General features: G+C 39.4%; 1 protein-coding gene and 1 long non-coding RNA gene across 2 annotated transcripts; one reads left to right on the top strand and one right to left on the bottom strand.

Moving 5' to 3' along the window:
- The first annotated feature begins 8,988 nt into the window (after positions 1 to 8,988).
- Positions 8,989 to 9,927, top strand: LOC110612248. Its single transcript, XR_002487448.2, has 2 exons — positions 8,989 to 9,523; positions 9,663 to 9,927. It is a non-coding gene; the product is annotated as an uncharacterized LOC110612248 (long non-coding RNA).
- Positions 9,928 to 11,413: 1,486 nt separating this feature from the next.
- Positions 11,414 to 13,479, bottom strand: LOC110610246 (solute carrier family 25 member 44). The gene has a single exon (XM_021750085.2). The coding sequence runs from the start codon at positions 12,711 to 12,713 to the stop codon at positions 11,652 to 11,654; it is 1,062 nt and encodes a 353-aa protein (XP_021605777.1). The 5' UTR covers positions 12,714 to 13,479; the 3' UTR covers positions 11,414 to 11,651.
- Between the last annotated feature and the right edge of the window lie 6,166 nt (positions 13,480 to 19,645).

The raw sequence follows: 19,645 nt of genomic DNA, 5'->3' as shown, positions 1-19,645 counted from the left end.
CTTCATAAATCACCAAAACTCTTAAAACTCTTGAAAGATTTGATGAAAATCATGAAAAACATGAAAGTCAACGTGGAGAGGCTGAAACTCACCTCTGGCTGCAAGTGGAGGAGAAAATACCCTCCTCTCACCGACCTTTGGCCCTTTTATAGGTGGCTGGCCAGACCACCTTCGGCAGCCGAACGTGAAGCCGCAACCATGCAATGTTCGGCGGCCGAAAGTGACCTTCGGCGGCCGAACCTTTACATTTCTCCCTTGTTGCTTTTCTTTCAAAACTCAATGCTTTTCACACTTCAAAACATGAAAACAAGTGAAAATACCTTGGAAAACATATGCATTACCCTTCTCGAGGGTTCCGACACCCAAGATTCCACCGGACTACAGGAATTCCGATGCCGGACTCGAGCCGGGTATTACATTCTCCCCCCCTTAAGAACATTCGTCCCCGAATGTCCCTAACACAACATAAACACATAGAAAAGGGGAAAAACTAACCTTAAAACAGATATGGGTATTGCTGGAGCATGGACTCCCGAGTCTCCCAAGTGCACTCTTCTAGGTTGTGGTGGTTCCACAGAACTTTCACCATTGGTATCTCCTTGTTTCTCAGCTTTCTGATCTGGGTGTCAAGGATCCGCACTGGCTGCTCTACATAGGTGAGATCACTTAAGATTTCCACCTCAGGTTCACTAAGAACTTTCTCTGGATCTGACACAAACTTTCGCAACAGAGAAACATGGAATACCGGGTGAATTCTTTCCATAGAAGCCGGTAAATCTAGCTTATACGATACAGGCCCGATCCTCTGCAAGATCTCAAAGGGACCAATGTACCGTGGGGCTAGCTTACCCTTCCTTCCAAAGCGAACCACTCCCTTCATCGGAGACACCTTAAGCAATACCATATCCCCCTCCTGGAACTCTATCTGCTTCCTACGGATGTCTGCATAGCTTTTCTGTCTGCTTACAGCTGTTCTGATCCTCTCTCTGATGATAGGCACTAACTTGCTGGTTATCTCAACTAACTCTGGCCCTGCAAGAGTTTTCTCTCCTACCTCTTCCCAGCAAACAGGTGTTCGGCACTTCCTCCCATACAAAGCTTCATAAGGAGCCATCCCTATGCTAGCATGATGGCTGTTGTTGTAGGCAAACTCCACCAGAGGTAGATGCTGCCTCCAAGAACCGCCAAAGTCTAACACACACATTCTCAGCATATCTTCAATGGTCTGGATGGTCCTCTCTGACTGACCGTCTGTCTGTGGATGGAAAGCAGTGCTGAAATCCAACCTTGTGCCCATTTCGTTCTGCAGACTCCGCCAAAACCTGGAGGTGAACTGAGGTCCTCGATCTGATACTATCGACACTGGAACTCCATGCAACCTTACTATCTCGTCTACATACACCTGCGCCAACTTGTTTACAGAGTAGTTACTCCTGACTGGAATGAAGTGAGCAGATTTAGTGAGTCTATCCACAATCACCCATATGGAGTCTAGTCTGTTAGACGTCGCCGGTAACCCCACTACAAAATCCATAGCTATGTTCTCCCATTTCCATTCTGGAATTGGCAGTGGGTTAAGCATTCCAGCCGGCTTCTGGTGCTCTAGCTTCACCCTTTGACATGTCTCGCAGGCTGACACAAACTGTGCCACTTCTCTCTTCATTGCTGGCCACCAATACACCCTTCTCAGATCTTGATACATCTTGGTGGCTCCCGGGTGAATACTATACCGCGTATTATGAGCTTCCCTCATAATGTCGGCTTTCAAACTGCTATCATCTGGTACACATAACCTCTTACCGTGCCGAAGAATCCCCTCTCCGTCAAATCTAAACTCTGCACTGTTGCCCGACTGAACAGTCCTGGCAATCTTTACTAACTCGGGGTCTTCGTGCTGTTTCAGAGCCACTTGCTCTAGAAACACTGGTGTTACTCTCATCTGTGCGATCAACGCACCTGTACCAGATAACTGCAACTGTAACCCTTCTTCCACGAGCTTGTAGAAATCCTTCACCACCGGTCTTCTCTCTACTGCAATGTGGGATAAACTGCCAAGTGACTTTCGGCTTAATGCATCAGCTACAACATTAGCCTTGCCCGGATGATACTGGATTTTACAATCATAATCACTGAGCAATTCTACCCACCGTCTCTGCCTCAAGTTTAACTCTCTCTGACTTAAGATGTGCTGTAGGCTCTTATGATCCGTATAGATCTCACATTTTACCCCATAGAGGTAATGCCTCCACATCTTAAGTGCAAAGATCACAGCTGCCATCTCAAGATCGTGTGTCGGGTAATTTAGCTCGTGCTTCTTCAGCTGTCTAGAAGCATAAGCTATCACTCGGTCATTCTGCATCAACACACAACCTAATCCCACTCGGGATGCATCACAGAACACTGTGAAATCTTCATCACTGATCGGCAGAGCTAACACCGGTGCTGAAGTTAACCGTCGCTTCAACTCCGCAAAACTCTCATCACATTCCTCTGACCACACAAATTTCTGATTCTTTCTGGTCAGTCTGGTCATAGGAGCAGCTATCTTCGAGAAGTCCTGAACGAACCTCCGATAGTAGCCTGCCAAACCCAGAAAACTCTTGATCTCTGTCACTGTAGTGGGTGTAGGCCAGTTGGCTACTGCCTCTACCTTTTTGGGATCTACTGATATACCGTCCTCTGATACAACATGTCCCAAAAAGGAAATGCTCCTTAGCCAGAACTCGCACTTGGAGAACTTGGCATACAAGCCATGCTCTCTCAAGGTTTGCAGCACTATCCGCAGATGCTGGGCATGGTCCTCTGCATTCCTGGAGTACACCAAGATATCATCAATAAAGACGATCACAAAACGATCCAAGTACTCCCTGAAAACTCTGTTCATGAGATCCATGAATGCTGCAGGGGCGTTAGTCAACCCGAACGGCATCACAAGGAACTCATAATGCCCATATCTAGTTCTGAAAGCAGTCTTGGATACATCTCCTTCCCTGATCTTCAACTGGTGGTATCCAGATCTCAGATCTATTTTTGAAAAACAACCTGCTCCTGCCAGCTGGTCGAATAGATCATCGATCCTGGGTAATGGATACTTATTTTTGATAGTGACTTTGTTCAACTGTCTGTAGTCGACACAAAGTCTCAGAGGTCCATCCTTCTTTCTGACAAATAATACTGGAGCACCCCAGGGTGAGGTACTCGGGCGGATGAAATCCTTAGCTACCAAATCCTGTAACTGTTCTTTCAACTCTCGCAACTCTGCTGGTGCCATCCTATAGGGAGGAATAGAGATCGGTCTGGCATTGGGCATCAACTCAATCTCGAACTCTATTTCCCTATCCGGTGGTAATCCTGGAAGCTCTTCAGGAAACAAATCTGGGAAGTCTCTAACAACTGGTACTGAGGATGGTTCCCTAACCTGACTGTCTAGCTCTCTCACATAAGCTAGGAACCCCTGACACCCCTTCCTTAACATTCTACGAGCCTGGAGGGCTGATATCAAACCCCTAGGTGTCCCTCTCCTGTCTCCTCTGAAGACACACGCTGACCCATCCTGGTCTCTGACACTGACTACCTTATCTCTACAGTTCAGGGTAGCATCATACGTAGATAACCAATCCATCCCTAGAATGACATCAAAATCTGTCAACTCTAGAACCACCAGGTCAGCTGGAAGGTATCTACCCTCTATGCACACGGGACTGAACCGACAGACTGACTCTGCCAAAGATGGATCACATTTGGGTCCACTGACCCATAGAGGACACTCTAACGCAGACACTATCAGACCCAACCTCTCTGCAGCTCTAGAAGAAATGAAAGAGTGAGAAGCACCGGGGTCCATTAAAGCATACACCTCGGAACACCCAATGATGAGATTACCTGACACCACCGTGTTCGACGTGTCTGCCTCCTGCTGAGTCAGGGTGAAAATCCGTGCTGGGGCTGACGGACCTGCACCTCGGGAACCCATCCCTGATGAAGAGGCTGCCCCTCTTCCTCTTCCTCTACCACTGCTTGGTGGTATGGCTGAAACTACGGGCTGGACTACACTGCCCGTACTCATCTGCTGGGATGGTGCAACCAAAGTCGCCTGAGGACATTCTCGTGCATAATGTCCCTCCTGCCCACATCTATAGCAGGCTGTGGATCCCAACTGACAAGCTCCTCTATGCTGTTTGCCACACCTCTTGCATACTGGAAACTCTGCGCCAGAACTGAAACTACTACTCATTCCCAGACCCGACTTAAGCCTGTTCCAAACCTTGCCTCTCTTTCCTCTGAATTTCTCCCATCTCTTCTTACTTGCACTTACTGTACTCTGTGAGGAGGAACCTGGTTTAACACCAGAAGACTGTGCCGTGACTACACCTTGACTTATGGCACTAGCCTCCATCTTTCTAGCAGCATCCACAATAGAGTGGAAACTTTCCTTCTCCGCATGAAGAATCAAAGAGAAATACCTGGGATGAAGCCTTGTGGCATATCTCTTTGCCTTCTTCTGATCTGTCTCATATGTCTGACCGACATATGGCAACAATTCCAGGAACTTATCTGTATATGCATCAACGCTCATCTCCTCCGTCTGTCGCAACTGCTCAAACTCCACAACCTTTAGTTCCCTAGAACTGTCAGGAAAAGCCCATCCAGCAAATTCGTTGGCGAACTCTTCCCATGTCATACTCTCAAGTCTCGGGTCCACATAGTTCTTGAACCATTCTCTTGCTTTCTTACACTTTAACGTGAACCCTGCCATCTCAATGGCTCTACCATCATCTGCTCCCAACTCACTTGTTATCATTCTCACTGCACTGAGATACTCAAAGGGATCATCTCCTGTATTGAATTTAGGAGCATCCAACTTTAAGTACTCAGTCATCTTCACCTTACTTCCCCCTGAAGAACTGGGTTGCTGTGCTTCCACAACAGTGGCTACTGGTTCAGGAGGTGGTGGTGGAGGAACTGGTTCCCTCACTTCAGGCTGTACTGGACTTGGATGAACAGGTGGGGGTGGATACATGTGATATGGTGGATAAAAGGAAGGATAGGGCATATATGGCATGTAGGGTGGATATGGAGCAAAGCTGGAGTAATCCGACGTGCCTCCCATCGGATACTCTGGGCCCTGTGAAAAGGGTGGATAGCCAAATCCTGAGGCCTGCATGCCTCCCTGGGATTCCCCCATACCTTCTTCTGACCTTCCGACACCCATGCTTACATCTCTACTCTGACCCTCTTCCATCACACCTCTTTCTTCTACTGACCTTCCCCCTCTGTTTACTCCTCTCCTGCTCTCGTCAGAAGACCTTCTAGGGTCTCGTGACGTTCCTTCCCTGCTTGACCTGTGAGATCTTGCCAAAGGCAAGGCAGGTGGACGAGCAGCTGTACCCTCACTTACAGGTGGGACTCCAGTCAATCTCGCGGATCGACGAGTTCCTCGCATCTTCACTCTCTGGCAAACAACAAATCACATAACACATCAGCAACACATCAAAAACATGCACATGCATAACTCAGGGCATGGCACATCAGCATATAGACAGGACTAACATCCTATCCTAGTGGACATGTTTTTCCTATGGTGCTTGACCTACTAAACCTCTCTATGAGCCCAACTCTCTCTCTATAGGTCCGACCATGTGAACCTAGGGCTCTGATACCAATCTGTAACAGCCCGGAAACCGAACTGCCACCGGCACTAGGATCCAGATCGACTTAAGGTCGCCGGGACCCGTAGTAAGCCTGCTATTCTGTCTGTATACCTGTGAAATCCCATACATGATCATACGTTTGCTGTAAAAACATAAAACTTTTCTTCATTCCAAGGCTTAACCTGTGCATGCAATCTTTCTATTCTCTACTAATCCCTACTAGAGCTCCTCATGGCCCTAGGCGGATCAAACTCATCATGTTAAGCCTGGTTTTGCTCATAAACATACAACAAGAAAGAAACATACATAAACTGATCATGTGACGCTACAAAGGGATTACAAGTCTTATAAATCAAACACCATTCTATACATATACACTATCTCTATACAATGACATGTCCACGCTAGCTATTACAAAACTCTGTACTCTTCCTGTACCCTGCTGAGTTCTCTCTGACCTCTGAACCTGCACAACTGGAGTTAGGGGAGAGGGATGAGCTACGATAGCCCAGTGAGTAGAATAATAAAATAACAGGTGATAAAACATGCTCTCATGGAATGCAACATATAAGCACATCACCTCGGCCGGACGGATCAAAAATCCCTCTATCTAATCTGGGGTACCTAAGTACCATGTGCCTGGTCCCCGTAGGGCTGTTCCAGGTCTTTCTGTTGTGCCTGGTCCCCGTAGGGCTGTTCCAGGTCTTCCTCTGAGGGCTAATGAATCCTCACGAAGTCCGTGCCGTCTCACATAAGCCATGTACAAGGAGCAATGCCAAGTACAAGGATCAATGCAATGCATCATCTTTGTGTACACTAATGCACTCACCCTATAGCATAGTCATGATGCATGAAGCATGAGAAAATATCAGTTATCATATCATATTAAAACATTACGTTAAATTCCACTCACCTCTGGTTATCTTTGCACTGACACTGCAGGTTCTGACACTGGACTCACTGCTGATTTCCCTGATTCCTCTGGTCCGTACCTACACAGGTGGACTCAAATGAGGGACCAAACTCACTCAAGAACATCCCTAAGAAACGCCCCAAAACCCCTCTAAACAATCCTAAAACCATCACATAAAACATGCAAAAGAAAGCTGGACAGGGCACTTTCGGCGGCAGGTTCGGCGGCCGAAACCCCACTCCAGAGACGAAACTCATGCATGTTCGGCGGCACCTTCGGCGGCCGAAGGTCTCGTCCAGAGACGAAACTCACACACTTTCGGCGGTCGAACTCCCTCTTTCGGCGGCCGAAAGGCTCTTTCTAAACCGAAAGCCTTGCTTTCGGGGGCAACCTTTGGCAGCCGAACTGCCTCCACAAAGGGTTCGGCGGCCGAACCTTCCTTCGGCGGCCGAACCTGGTTTTGCCCGAAGGACAGAACCCTGCTCTGTTTCATGCAAACTTTGCTCAAAAACCTACAAACATGCATAACAACTACTCCCAACTAGCATATACACATAGATATGCCCAAAGGGGTCTCAAACTACCCTAAAACCCCAAACAAACATAGCACATAACACTTACACATGCTGGAACACCACAAATCACCAAAACCTCACCTAAACCTAAACATGCATACTACCCATACAAACTTTAGAAAACCTTGCAAAATCATCAAAGAAGCTCAGGATCTTCACTTACCTCTTACACAACGTAAGGATGAAGGGTCCTAACGTGGAGATATGAAGAAAAGCTCTTCCAAAGCTCCAAGCTTCAAAACTTGTTTCTTTTTCTCAAACCCTTCATAAATCACCAAAACTCTTAAAACTCTTGAAAGATTTGATGAAAATCATGAAAAACATGAAAGTCAACGTGGAGAGGCTGAAACTCACCTCTGGCTGCAAGTGGAGGAGAAAATACCCTCCTCTCACCGACCTTTGGCCCTTTTATAGGTGGCTGGCCAGACCACCTTCGGCAGCCGAACGTGAAGCCGCAACCATGCAATGTTCGGCGGCCGAAAGTGACCTTCGGCGGCCGAACCTTTACATTTCTCCCTTGTTGCTTTTCTTTCAAAACTCAATGCTTTTCACACTTCAAAACATGAAAACAAGTGAAAATACCTTGGAAAACATATGCATTACCCTTCTCGAGGGTTCCGACACCCAAGATTCCACCGGACTACAGGAATTCCGATGCCGGACTCGAGCCGGGTATTACACAAATGTTCAGGTGTGGAGCATAAACCCGAAAAATCTCGAAAGAGATTTGGTAATGGTCATGCAAGCGGTCTACATCTCTCTCAGTCAGTACGGATGATATGTCATTCACCAAGAAGCTGTCATTATTGTAGACCACCCGCAACAGAACGATGGGAGTTGGAGCGCAGATGGGGCTGCCAAGGAGGAGCTTGAAGTTGAACTTCCACCAAATGAAGAGGAGGAAGACGAAGAAGACCTATTCATTTTTAAAAAAGAATAGAGACAGGAATTACCCTTAGAAAATGAGAGAATAAAAAAATTGAGTGGTCGAGTCTTTTATAAGCAAAAGAAAGTAATTGAGAGCAAAAGTGGTAATTTTAGAAGAATGGGAGATTTTATATTGTTGTTTGAACGGTTGGTTTTATTTTGTTGCATCAATGTTTTGTATTTGAGATTATATTTGAAGCAACATTATCTTTTTTATCATTTCTTATAAGACCATCTAATGAAACTATGATTAAGATTTTTACTTTGATATAAACAGTTAAAAAGTTAAATTTATCTCTAAATTACATAATACGGACTAAAAAAATATCAAATTTCATTTTTTAGCCAAATTCATTTTTTAAATATCATTAAAAGCTAAATACGCTTAAATAAGTTCAAATAAATAGAAAAAAATATAATTTAGATTTTAAAATCCTAACAAATAATAATTTTATTTGACTTTTTAATAATAGTTAAGGAGTAAATTTAAACAAAAGTGAAATTTAATATTTTTTTACCTCCATGGTTCACAAGCAAACTTAGCCATTTATGTTTTTGCAAATAAAAAAATTTAGCCATTTATGTTTTTGCAAATAAAAAAATATGATTGTCATTTATTTTAGTATAATATAACATATATTATGCTTTAATCAATATAAACCATCTTTGAGCAAGCAGTTGAGATCGTTATAATTAAATTTATTTATATGCATTAAAAATTTATAGATAAGAAATTGAGGATCACAATTCTTTAATTTTAAATACACCACAGTAAAAAAAAATTAGTGGCTAAACAAACAAGACTTTTCTCTCTTTTTGAATAGAGAGAGAAAGTTACTTTTTTTTTTTTCTATTTCTTTTGTACAAATCAACCTGCTCTATTGTAATAGTCTGATTCAATCTGGTCTAGATAATTGTTTGGACTCATTTTCATTTAGTATAAAATAATTACCTTAAATTTTTTAATAGTTTTATATCAGCTATTATGTACTCTTTAATCAATTTCTAAACTAATGATGTGGGATAGGGATTTCACACCATCCATACAGCCTCTTGCCCCTTTTGGGAAAGGGAAACCTTCTTCCCTTACCCATAAAGTTGGTTTCTTCCTCTTCGCCTTCTAGCGACGTTGTAGATAAATAATGTTGATTTTATTAACAGATCTATGCTTATAGAAGGGAATTTTATTAAACTATTGTTTTCCTTGTGTTTAAGTTGTTGTATGTGTTTTTTCTTTTGCAGGTGAAGCTTTGTGGAGAAAGATCTTTAAAATCCTGCAATTTAGTGGTGTTGTCTAATCTTCCCCTATCTTTGTTCTTTAGTACGCCTTCGATTTGTCTTGATAACTTATGAGAGTGGAAAATCAATTCCTGCATGTCATCTTTAGAGTTTATCTCTAACACTTAGTGGCCTCTTGACTCTTAAAGCTTCATTTACTGATGACAACACTATCGCGGGTAAGGTAGCATATCTAAGGCTTGTTCTTAAGTTAGGTATTGAGTTTTTTTTTTTTTCTGCTGTCTTTTTTTTTACCATTAGAATTATGAGTTTGTGGTTATGTTTTTTGATTTGGTGGTGCTGGCGTTCTTCTTCAAGGTGTGGGAATCTTTCTTCTTATCGTCTTAGCTTTGGTGTTTTTTATCGGATTCTTCCTCCTTAGCTTTGCTTGCTCAGACAACGGCTTATAAGAGATGCGGGCCATTATCCTCAAGTTGGATGATCCATTTCCAGGACTTCTTGTTTGTAATGGGTCTTGGGCCTCCTCGTTACGTTTATGTATTTGGTTGCATCTATATCTTCTGGCAATCTTGTAAGGCCAAACTCAGTATATTTAACATCCACTAATGAATTTATTTTCTTACATGGTTATAATTATAAAAAAAAAAGTATTGTCATAATTTGTACTTAGTAAATTTGGGAAATCATAAAAGAAATTTAAGATATAATATTAAAATTATCCTAATTTTACTTTTAAGGAGTGATGAATGAGGCGAATTTCTTATTTCTTAATTAGAGATTTTGAGTTTCGAATTTTAAATATGAAATACATTTAAAAATTTAAAAAAAAATATTTTACTCTTTAATCTATAAGTGCGAATCGGAATTCAGATTAATAGAATTAGTAAATTTCAATGGATGGTTTATAAAAAAATAAATTACCATCATTTTCCAATATGAGAGTTTACTATAATAGGCGACGCCCCTGGCTTTGCAAATTGCAGGCGGAAAAAAAGTGGTCCTCAAATTCAGCTTTGAATAATTTCAGTGAAAGTCATAAAGTTTTTGCCACGTTGAGCTTCATGATTTAGCAGAGAAATGTGAGGTGCTGTTCCAGGAATCAGACACACACACATGGAGGCAGAGGCAGGCTGATCATCTTGCCCATTGTTTCAGCTGAGATCTAAACCTGATGGTCCAAAGAAATGCATAATAATGGCGTTTGCAGGATGGTCCATAGAAACTTAACTCAGCAAAATGGGTTTTGTCTCATCTCTGCCCATCGTTTCTTGTCCTCCACCCTCCGTTAATTGACAAAACAACCCCACTCCCCATACCTTCTGCCTTATCCTGTCTTCACCTTTGGCTTCTTTAACATGGAAACCCATTTTGGATTTCTCGTCTTCTTCTTTTTTATCAAATACTTTGGTTCGAAATTATTTATTTCCTCATAATTATATTTCTAAAAAATAATAAATTAGTAAATTTCGTTATGCTTACATTTACTAAGGATCATGCACGAGTCTGAAACTTTAAAATGGAAGCAAACCATCAACTACCATAACCGCTATTTTCTTTTTCCATCTTCGCCTCTCAAGCTCACTAGATGCTGAAAATTAAAAATATTTCTTATCGAATATCAAATGCTAATGCTGCGTGCGATTACTTAAAAGAAAAAAAAAATTCGTCATACTCTAAATTTTAAAATAATTTAAAAATAATATTGTCATTACAATTTTAATACAAATTAGCGTTAATCATAAATATGTATCAAAAACCTCAAATCATTGCCCAAATTCAACAGTAACATTCAGTTATTTAACAGTAATAATTATATACAACATATACATTTTGGTCTCGTATGGCGTAATCCATGGTCTTTGTTCTCGTGCTTGTATGGATATGGAGAATAGGATCCCATCACTATCAGGTGAGTGGCTTTCTCACCTACTTAATAGCATGATAATTTCATCATCTTTTACACGTCTGAGACTTAATTATACAGAAAGAAGGAAAACAACAATCAAAAGCCATTTCGATTCTCAAGGAACATGGCATCTTTAAGGTTAAGGATGCTATGCAAATCTTCTGCTTGCATAGGATAAACACCGTTCCGTTAGAATGTTAAATGGGAGAAAGCAGAAGAGGTTTGTATTATATACAAGTGTACATTAGTTTGCCAACTGCTGAGAGAAACAAGGGGGAAAAAGCAAAAAAAAAAACAAAAAAGAAAAGAAAAAGAATTTCACACCGATAAGCCCTCCTGGCAAGTTGGCCATTTCAGACAATGGAGGAAAGGAGCTACAAAAATTGTACGACATCCAGTGAGAAAAGATTTCTTTTTTTCACTTGTTCTGATTTCTGGAGTCATGAACTGAAGCTTTCTCTGCTCTTAGTAGATAATCGTTTCAAGAATTCGTATGTAGTGATCATTGTTGTTGCAGAGAGAGACATTGAAACCCATCTTGGCCCCAATCCTCTATAACATGCCGCAAATCCACCTTGCTTTACCAGATTCTTAACTGTTTCTACAACTGTCAATGGTTGTCTTCTTCCATTTTGTTCTCCATCCAAAACTTGCATTCGTGTCTTAATTGTGTCAAATGGCATAGTAATCAGAGCTGAAACCCCACTAGCCATGGCTGCACATAACCCCTGCACTGCCACTACTGCCTTTGAATCAGGCCTATAACTGCATCCACCACCGTTAAATGAACTCTCTTCTTTCTTATTAGTGGAGCAAGCGATTCCACCCCAAACAAGCCTATTTGCCACAGAGTAAGATGCCCACCAAACTGCATTTGATGGTGCATAAGTCAATATTGATATCCCAAATCCTCTATACAATCCCCTTGGACCATCAGCACGTAAAATCTTTCGAAATGCGTCAAGGCCATTCCTATATCCACAAGAATCCAAACTGGGGATGATGTTCTTGCCACTCGTACTGTTGCTGCAACCCTGAACCATGAGTCTTTGGCTCACAACATCAATTGGGGTCCAAACTAGCTGAGCAGCCATAGCAGAACTCAATCCAGCAGCAGCATTTGCTATAGCTGTTGCTTGAGTATCAGAGAATCCTAATTTAACAGTTACAGTCCCAACGCTGCTCTTGGTCACCTCAAGTGCTGTCATGTAAAGGGCTCTTGCTGGGATTGTTCCCATCAAAGAGGTACCAAAACCCCTATAGAAACCTCTCACACCTTCATGGCGCATAATGGAAAATGACAATTTGAGAGACGAAATTTGAGCAGTAGAAACCTGTTGCCGAGTCTTTAAAACAACAACAGGGTAAAGTGCAGCTGATACACCAGAAAATAAAGCAGCCCCAAGAAAGAAAAACTTGGATTTGTCAAGCATATGCCAATCAATTTCTGCCGGAATATGAATCTCCGACGCCGAATCATTCTCGGCTGCACCCAGACTCATTTTAGCCACTTCTATACCACAAATCAATTCCTTAACAAGATTCTAACTATTGCTGTTTTCAATCAATCACAAAACAAAACTACTCCTATTGGCTTTTCTCTAATAGTATTAAATACTGTTAATCTTGTAAAATCACAGTTAGCTAATCTCAACTGAATATCACCCAATACTACTGAACATGAAGTGGAAAAGAGAACTCGGAGTTCTGAACAAATGACAACTATGGAAAGGATAAGAACCCAAATTGAATCACTCAGAGATGGATTGAGAGAGTGATTTTAATGGGGATTTTTCCTTTTTTCCTTTTGCTGAACCAAATTAGAGAACGGACGAGGATCACCATAAAAGGCTCAAACATCAGTTGCTATGAAAACCCAATTGAAAACTGATAGTATTGAATCTTACCAGAGAGATTCAAGAGCATAAGACCGTCGTCACCGCTTCCATCTCTGAAGAAAGCAGATCAAAGAATGGAGAATAAAGGAGAAGAGAGCGAAGTGGGAACTATCTGCAAATAGAAGATGGAGAGATAAGCGAAAGGACAAGGGCATGGATTTTAGCGAGACTTTGGCGGATCGAGGAAAGAGGACACGTGTCCATCATCATATCGTGAGATGTTTAAGGCTTTAATAGCAGCTGAGGGTATTTGTATCGTCTGCCCTCTGATTTAGGGTTTGTTTTAATTGACAATTGGAAACTCTGTGGGCGATCGATGAACGGCCCTGAGTTATCACACAATCAAGAAATGCTTGTGCCTTGTGGTTGGCCCGCCAGGAGGCGGCTATTTCTCTCTGATCTTCCCGTGTCAATCGCCTATTTCCGCAGTACAGCACTAGTATACAACACTAAGGTGATGGTTCAAATCACAAATTTGTAGGGTGAAGAATTTTTATTTTTTAATTTAAATTTATCTTTAAATTATTATTAAAAAATTAAAAAAAATCATTAATCCTCAGGATTTTAATAGAATATAGCCCAGAATTTTAGAATGGCTCTACTTAAATTTTTTTTTTTTTTATACCATACAACTGATATATTGGATTAGAAAGTCACTGCTCTATTAATATTTTGATAAATGATAAATTTATTTAGTTTTTGCATAAGTTTTTATTCAAAATTAAAATTTTAAATTATAAATATGAAAATTCGTAAAATTGAGATTTCTTTTTTTATCAATGGGCCTACGTCGGACAATAAAGTTAAAAAGTTTGGGACTCTAAGAGAGTTTTTCCTTTGAAGTTTTTTCTTCTTTTTCTAAAGGGCTAGCCTTCTTTATTGTTGGTTTCAGTTGAGTTCCCTATCCGGAAGCAATGCTTTTCCTCCTGAGGGTGGTCCTACTCTCCACTACCGGGAGGATGTAAATAGTTTTTTTTGTTTGTTTGTTTTTCCTTTTTGGCAGACCTGATTTTAAAGGCAAGAGTATCCTTTGATCTACATGACTAGAGGTTTATGTGTTTGTTTGGCTCTGCTTGATGTTTCCTCCTCCTTGTAGGTCGCCTTGGTAGATTTTAAAGATGTTTGGAGCTCTGCATGTTACCCATTTGCTGTTTGTTTGGCTATTGCAAGATTGTCTGACGGATTTATAGTTTTAGCTTAGTTGGATATCTCTGAAGACGCTCATGATGCCATCTGTTATTTAGTTTTCCGGTCCTTTTGCCTATAACATATTGAAAGGGTCGAAATTTCCAGTTGCCTCACTTCTCTTCCCTCATCTGCTTACTAATGGTGTAGTTTCTTAGTTTATTAATTGTATTTGGTTTGGTTTATGGCCACAACCTCCTTGTTTCAGACGAGCAATGATGGGCAGAAGAGACTGGACTTGGCAACATTGATTTTTCTTATTCTTGCATTTCACTTGCTAATGTGCCCAAGAATTTAATGTTTAGACACCGCAAACATTGTTGCTGATGCTAGGAGTATTGTAGAAAAAACTCTCCCTTCCGCTGGAATAACCGGGAGAAGAAATTTTTATTATTATTTTTTTTATCCTATAATTTTTGTGAATTTTATTTTTTTATATTTTTTAAGAAAAATAATTTTTTTTATTAATTTTTCAATTCTAATCATTTTAAAAATATTAAATTTTATTAAATACTAAAAATATAGAGAAATTTTTTGAAAATAATATAAAATTAAATAAATTATAATAATTAATTTTATATATTAATATAGTGTGAAAAATGAAAGTTAATAATAATTTTAAAATAATTAAAAAATAATAAAAATTATAAGATTGAAGGATTATTTTTTTATTTTTGTTTTTAAATTATGATCTGCCAGCCATCAAGTAAGCGAAAGCCATGGTTGCTTTTCTTTTTTTCAATTTTTTTTTAAAATTTTTTAAATAATAATGGGTGACAGAAATTGATCAACATGTTGAGCGAGACATTTTTTATATTTTTCTATATTATTATTATTATTATTACTATCTATAGAATTTTATTAGTAACTTCAATAATAATTATTATAATAAATATAATAAATATTATTTTTAGTATAATTTTTATAATTGGAAATTCATAATATTAAAAATATATACTAAAATTAAATTCAATTTCCAATTTAAAATATTAATAAATATTGGTATTTTAACATAGCATATCATTATTATCTTCTATGAAGTATATTTCCTGGATTTTTATTTTTATTGAATTTCTATAAATATACATAATATTTATAAAGATGTGGACAATAATTTGATTGACATGAAACTGTATTGCAATTGGTGAATCTGTAAGAACAAAAAATGAGGTGGTTGGCGTCTACAACAACTACTAAAACGTTCAAGTCAATAAGTTGAAAAAAAGGGTGTGTATGATGTAATATTTTGAACTTAACAATAGTTGTGTAAGAATTGCATTAGCTTTTATATTGACAGAATTGCATTAGTTTTTATACTGACGGAAGATGGAGTTAGTTATCAGATTTCCTCAAAATCTGACAGGTACCGCCAGTGGATAGGGGATCCTGCAATTATACGTGTAATAGGGATTTGTAACTTCCCATGGAGTCTCGTCCCGTAGTTGAGAGAGCGAGTCTTGACAAAAAATTAAGATCTAAAGCGCCCGAGATTTCTTTTCCCTCGGTGGGATAGAGTATCATCTGATCAAATCCTTACTATGTGGCCCTATCTTTGAGTGCTAGCACATAACCTGCTTTGGACGATTATTGTGCTATATCAGAAGTCCTCCGCTGGTCTTCGATTCTTTAGATTTGAATGTGACAGTTGTCTTCACGATTTGAGGCACGTGACTTATTTAGATTGATCTTCCATACTCGCGTCACTTTGCCTACTTCTGTTCATAAATGATAATTGCCCTGTTTTGTAATTTTCATTTTTAATGAGAAATCTTTCCTTTTATACTCTTCGTCATTATTTTTCACTAAGTGTTTATATGCTCGGTACTCGATCATAATCCTTGTCCAATTATAGCCAAATAAGACTTTAAATAATCTCTTTAAAAGATTATTAAGGGATTAACACCCGATCAAGCATCTGGCAGCCTCTGCTTTTTGTTATAATATAACTTTAAACTTTTAAATGGAGTTTACTCTCGCCTTGTGACTCACCTGACGGATATCCACCTCGTGGCTATGGAATAACTTGGAAAAACATAATAAACGAAACTTAACACTTGGTCATGATAACAACTTAAAGGATTTTATTAATGGGGACTGACACCTGATCATTTAACTTAGCGAAAATCCACCTTGTGGTGCTTTTTGGCATAAACTTGATTTTTTCTTGCGGGACTAACGTCCGAAGACTTACCTGACGGTTACTCGCTTTGTGTCGCTTTTTGGCAGAAACTTATCATTGTCTTTTTAGAATTAACACCCAAAGACTCGCCTGACGGTTACCTGTCTTGTGGTGCTTTGTAGAAACTTGTCTTTGTCTTTTTGGAACTAGCATCCAAAGACTAGTCTTGCGGTTGATGGGAGCGGGTATTAAGCGGAAACAACCCAGATCCGAAACACATATCAAGGGAAAACTAAAAAACATAAATATTAACTGACCTCTTGAAGCGCAGAATCGCTCACCGGTCTTTGTTCCTAAGATCTTGGAGTCACCCACGATCTTCTGCAGTAACCCTAGCTATCTCTCTAGAAAGTTTTTCTGAGTGGGCAGAAAAGAATAACGCAAGCGTCTTTTCAACTTAGGGTTTTTTTCTTATTTATATTCTTCAAAACGTATTTTCCATAGGAAAATAACATTTAATATAAATAAATAAATAATAAATTATTTTATTAAAATAATTATCAATTACTTAAATAAAATAATCCATTTATTATTTAAATAAAAACCCTATTATTCCAAAACAACTAGGGTACTACAGGGACCGCAGGAATAAAATAAATTAGGCCACTAATTACAATAAGAACCTATGTAGGACCAACATATTCTTATTATAATTAATCAAGAATCATACCACTAAAAATTCATGATTGAACTCCTTATTTATTTTACAATTCCACAACATAATAATATTATGTTCTCCATGTTAAGATTACTGATGCTGTTATTTAAATAACTCACTGACAATTTATTTAAATAACAATACAACTTTAAGATTGTCGCTCAACTTATTTCATGTGTCGGATTCAAAATCCACCTGCAGGGTTTACACAATGAAACCTTATAAGCATACTTAAAGTGCATCATCAATCTCTAAATCGAGACATGGATTCCATCATTAATTAATATTTCACAAACACAAATTATCTTTGCCCAATCCACCGAGAATATTATTCCAATAATGAAACTCACCCTTTAATGAATCAAAGCACAAGATAACAAATGCTTGCTCATATTAAATTAAATCAAGATTAAGAACATAAACTATATTTCTAATGTCCTAGAGAATATGTTTAATAGCCAGTATAAACATCCATTCTCTATTTGGTCCAATTAGATACATACAAAATGTACTAATCACAATTATTGATCATATGCTGAAAACCAATTTATTTAATGCAAAAATCTAATTAAATACATAGATATAATTGTCAATAGAAAAACATAAAAAACTATACTATTACATTTGCATGGTTAATAGTATATCTCTATCAATCTCCCACTTAGACTCATAACCATGCATCAATTATTCTAACTCCCATTCCTTCTACATGACTGTCAAAAGTCTTTGCTGGTAAGCTCTTTGTAAAAGGATCAGCCAAGTTGTTTTCCGATGCGATCTTTGTCACTACCACATCACCCCTTTGAACTATGTCACGTATCAAATGATACTTTCGCTCAATGTGTTTTGCCCTTTTATGGCTCCGTGGTTCTTTCGAGTTTGCAACTGCCCCGCTATTATCACAATAAAGTGTAATAGGCGATTGCACTGAAGAAACCACACCTAGATCCATAAGGAAGTTTCTAAGCCATACAGCCTCCTTAGCAGCCTCAGAGGCTGCTACATACTCAGCTTCCATGGTGGAATCAGCAACACAAGTTTGCTTAATACTCCTCCAAATTATGGCTCCACCTCCTAAGACAAAAACATTTCCTGAGGTAGACTTTCGAGAGTCCCTATCAGACTGAAAATCTGAATCTGTATATCCAATGGGTATAAGATCCTCTGACTGAAAGACTAACATATAATCCCTAGTTCTTTTTAAGTACTTGATTATATGTTTGACTGCAGTCCAATGTTCTCGCCCAGGATTAGACTGAAATCTGCTAACCATGCCAACTGCAAAACAGATATCAGGTCTAGTACACAGCATTGCATACATGAGGCTTCCAACTGCTGAAGCATAAGGAACTGCCTTCATGTTCTCTATCTCATCAGGTGTCTTAGGACACTGATCCTTAGATAGAGTGATTCCATGTCTGAAGGGAAGAAATCCCTTCTTGGAATCTTGCATGCTGAAACGAGCAAGAATAGTATCAATATAAAGTGCTTGAGATAAACCAATCATTCTTTTCTTGCGATCTCGCATGAGCTTGATCCCAAGAATATGAGCAGCTTCTCCCAAATCCTTCATATCAAAACGCTGGGATAACCAATCTTTGACAGAAGTCAACATACCAACACAATTCCCTATAAGCAGAATATCATCCACATATAGTACCAGAAAAACAACTTTATTACCATTCCATTTCTTATACACACAAGACTCATCATGACACTGATCGAAACCAAAAGTTTTGATCGACTGGTCAAAACAAGTGTTCCATGACCTAGATGCTTGTTTAAGCCCATATATGGACTTATTCAATTTGCATAGCAAAATTTCTTGTCCACTTGTTATGAAACCCTCTGGTTGCTTCATATAGATGCATTCATCAAGACTCCCATTTAGGAAAGCTGTCTTGACATCCATTTGCCAAATCTCATAATCAAAATGAGCAGCAATGGATAGAAGAGTTCTAATAGACTTTAGCATGACAACTGGCGAAAAAGTTTCCTCATAATCGATCCCTTCTTTTTGAGTAAACCCTTTTGCAACAAGCCTTGCCTTATAAGTTTGCACTTTACCGTCTATACCCCTCTTTTTCTTATAGATCCACTTGCATCCAATGGGTTTAACCCCTTTGGGTGGTTCTACAAGTTCCCAGACTTGATTAGAGTACATAGACTCCATCTCAGATTTCATAGCTACAAGCCACTTATCAGCATCTTTATCTTGTAGTGCTTCATCGTAACATGCTGGTTCGATATTCACTTCTTCAGGGATTCTGTCAAATGCTTCTCCCAAAAGTGTATATCGAATCGGCGGTCGTCTAATTCTCCCACTACGACGAAGTACTACATTTTGTGCAATCTCACCTTGATCTTGCTGTGGCTGTAAGGCCAGCAAGTCAATGACTGGTGGTACTACATCCTGGTCATGTTCTAGAGTGTCAACATGTCCTTCATCACCCACAGGCAATGAAATGTCAATAGCTCCAACATGTTCTTGCTCATGTAAAGTTGGATCAACAT

This window comes from Manihot esculenta, chromosome 3 (assembly GCF_001659605.2).
Source record: "Manihot esculenta cultivar AM560-2 chromosome 3, M.esculenta_v8, whole genome shotgun sequence".
NCBI classification, from domain to species: Eukaryota; Viridiplantae; Streptophyta; class Magnoliopsida; order Malpighiales; family Euphorbiaceae; genus Manihot; species Manihot esculenta.
The sequence above is the reverse complement of the archived record's forward strand: the minus strand, read 5'-3'. Positions and strand labels throughout refer to the sequence as shown.

Bases quoted from the DNA above. Each gene is read 5' to 3' on its own strand.
- LOC110610246 (XM_021750085.2), bottom strand. From the start codon at position 12,713: ATGAGTCTGGGTGCAGCCGAGAATGATTCGGCGTCGGAGATTCATATT.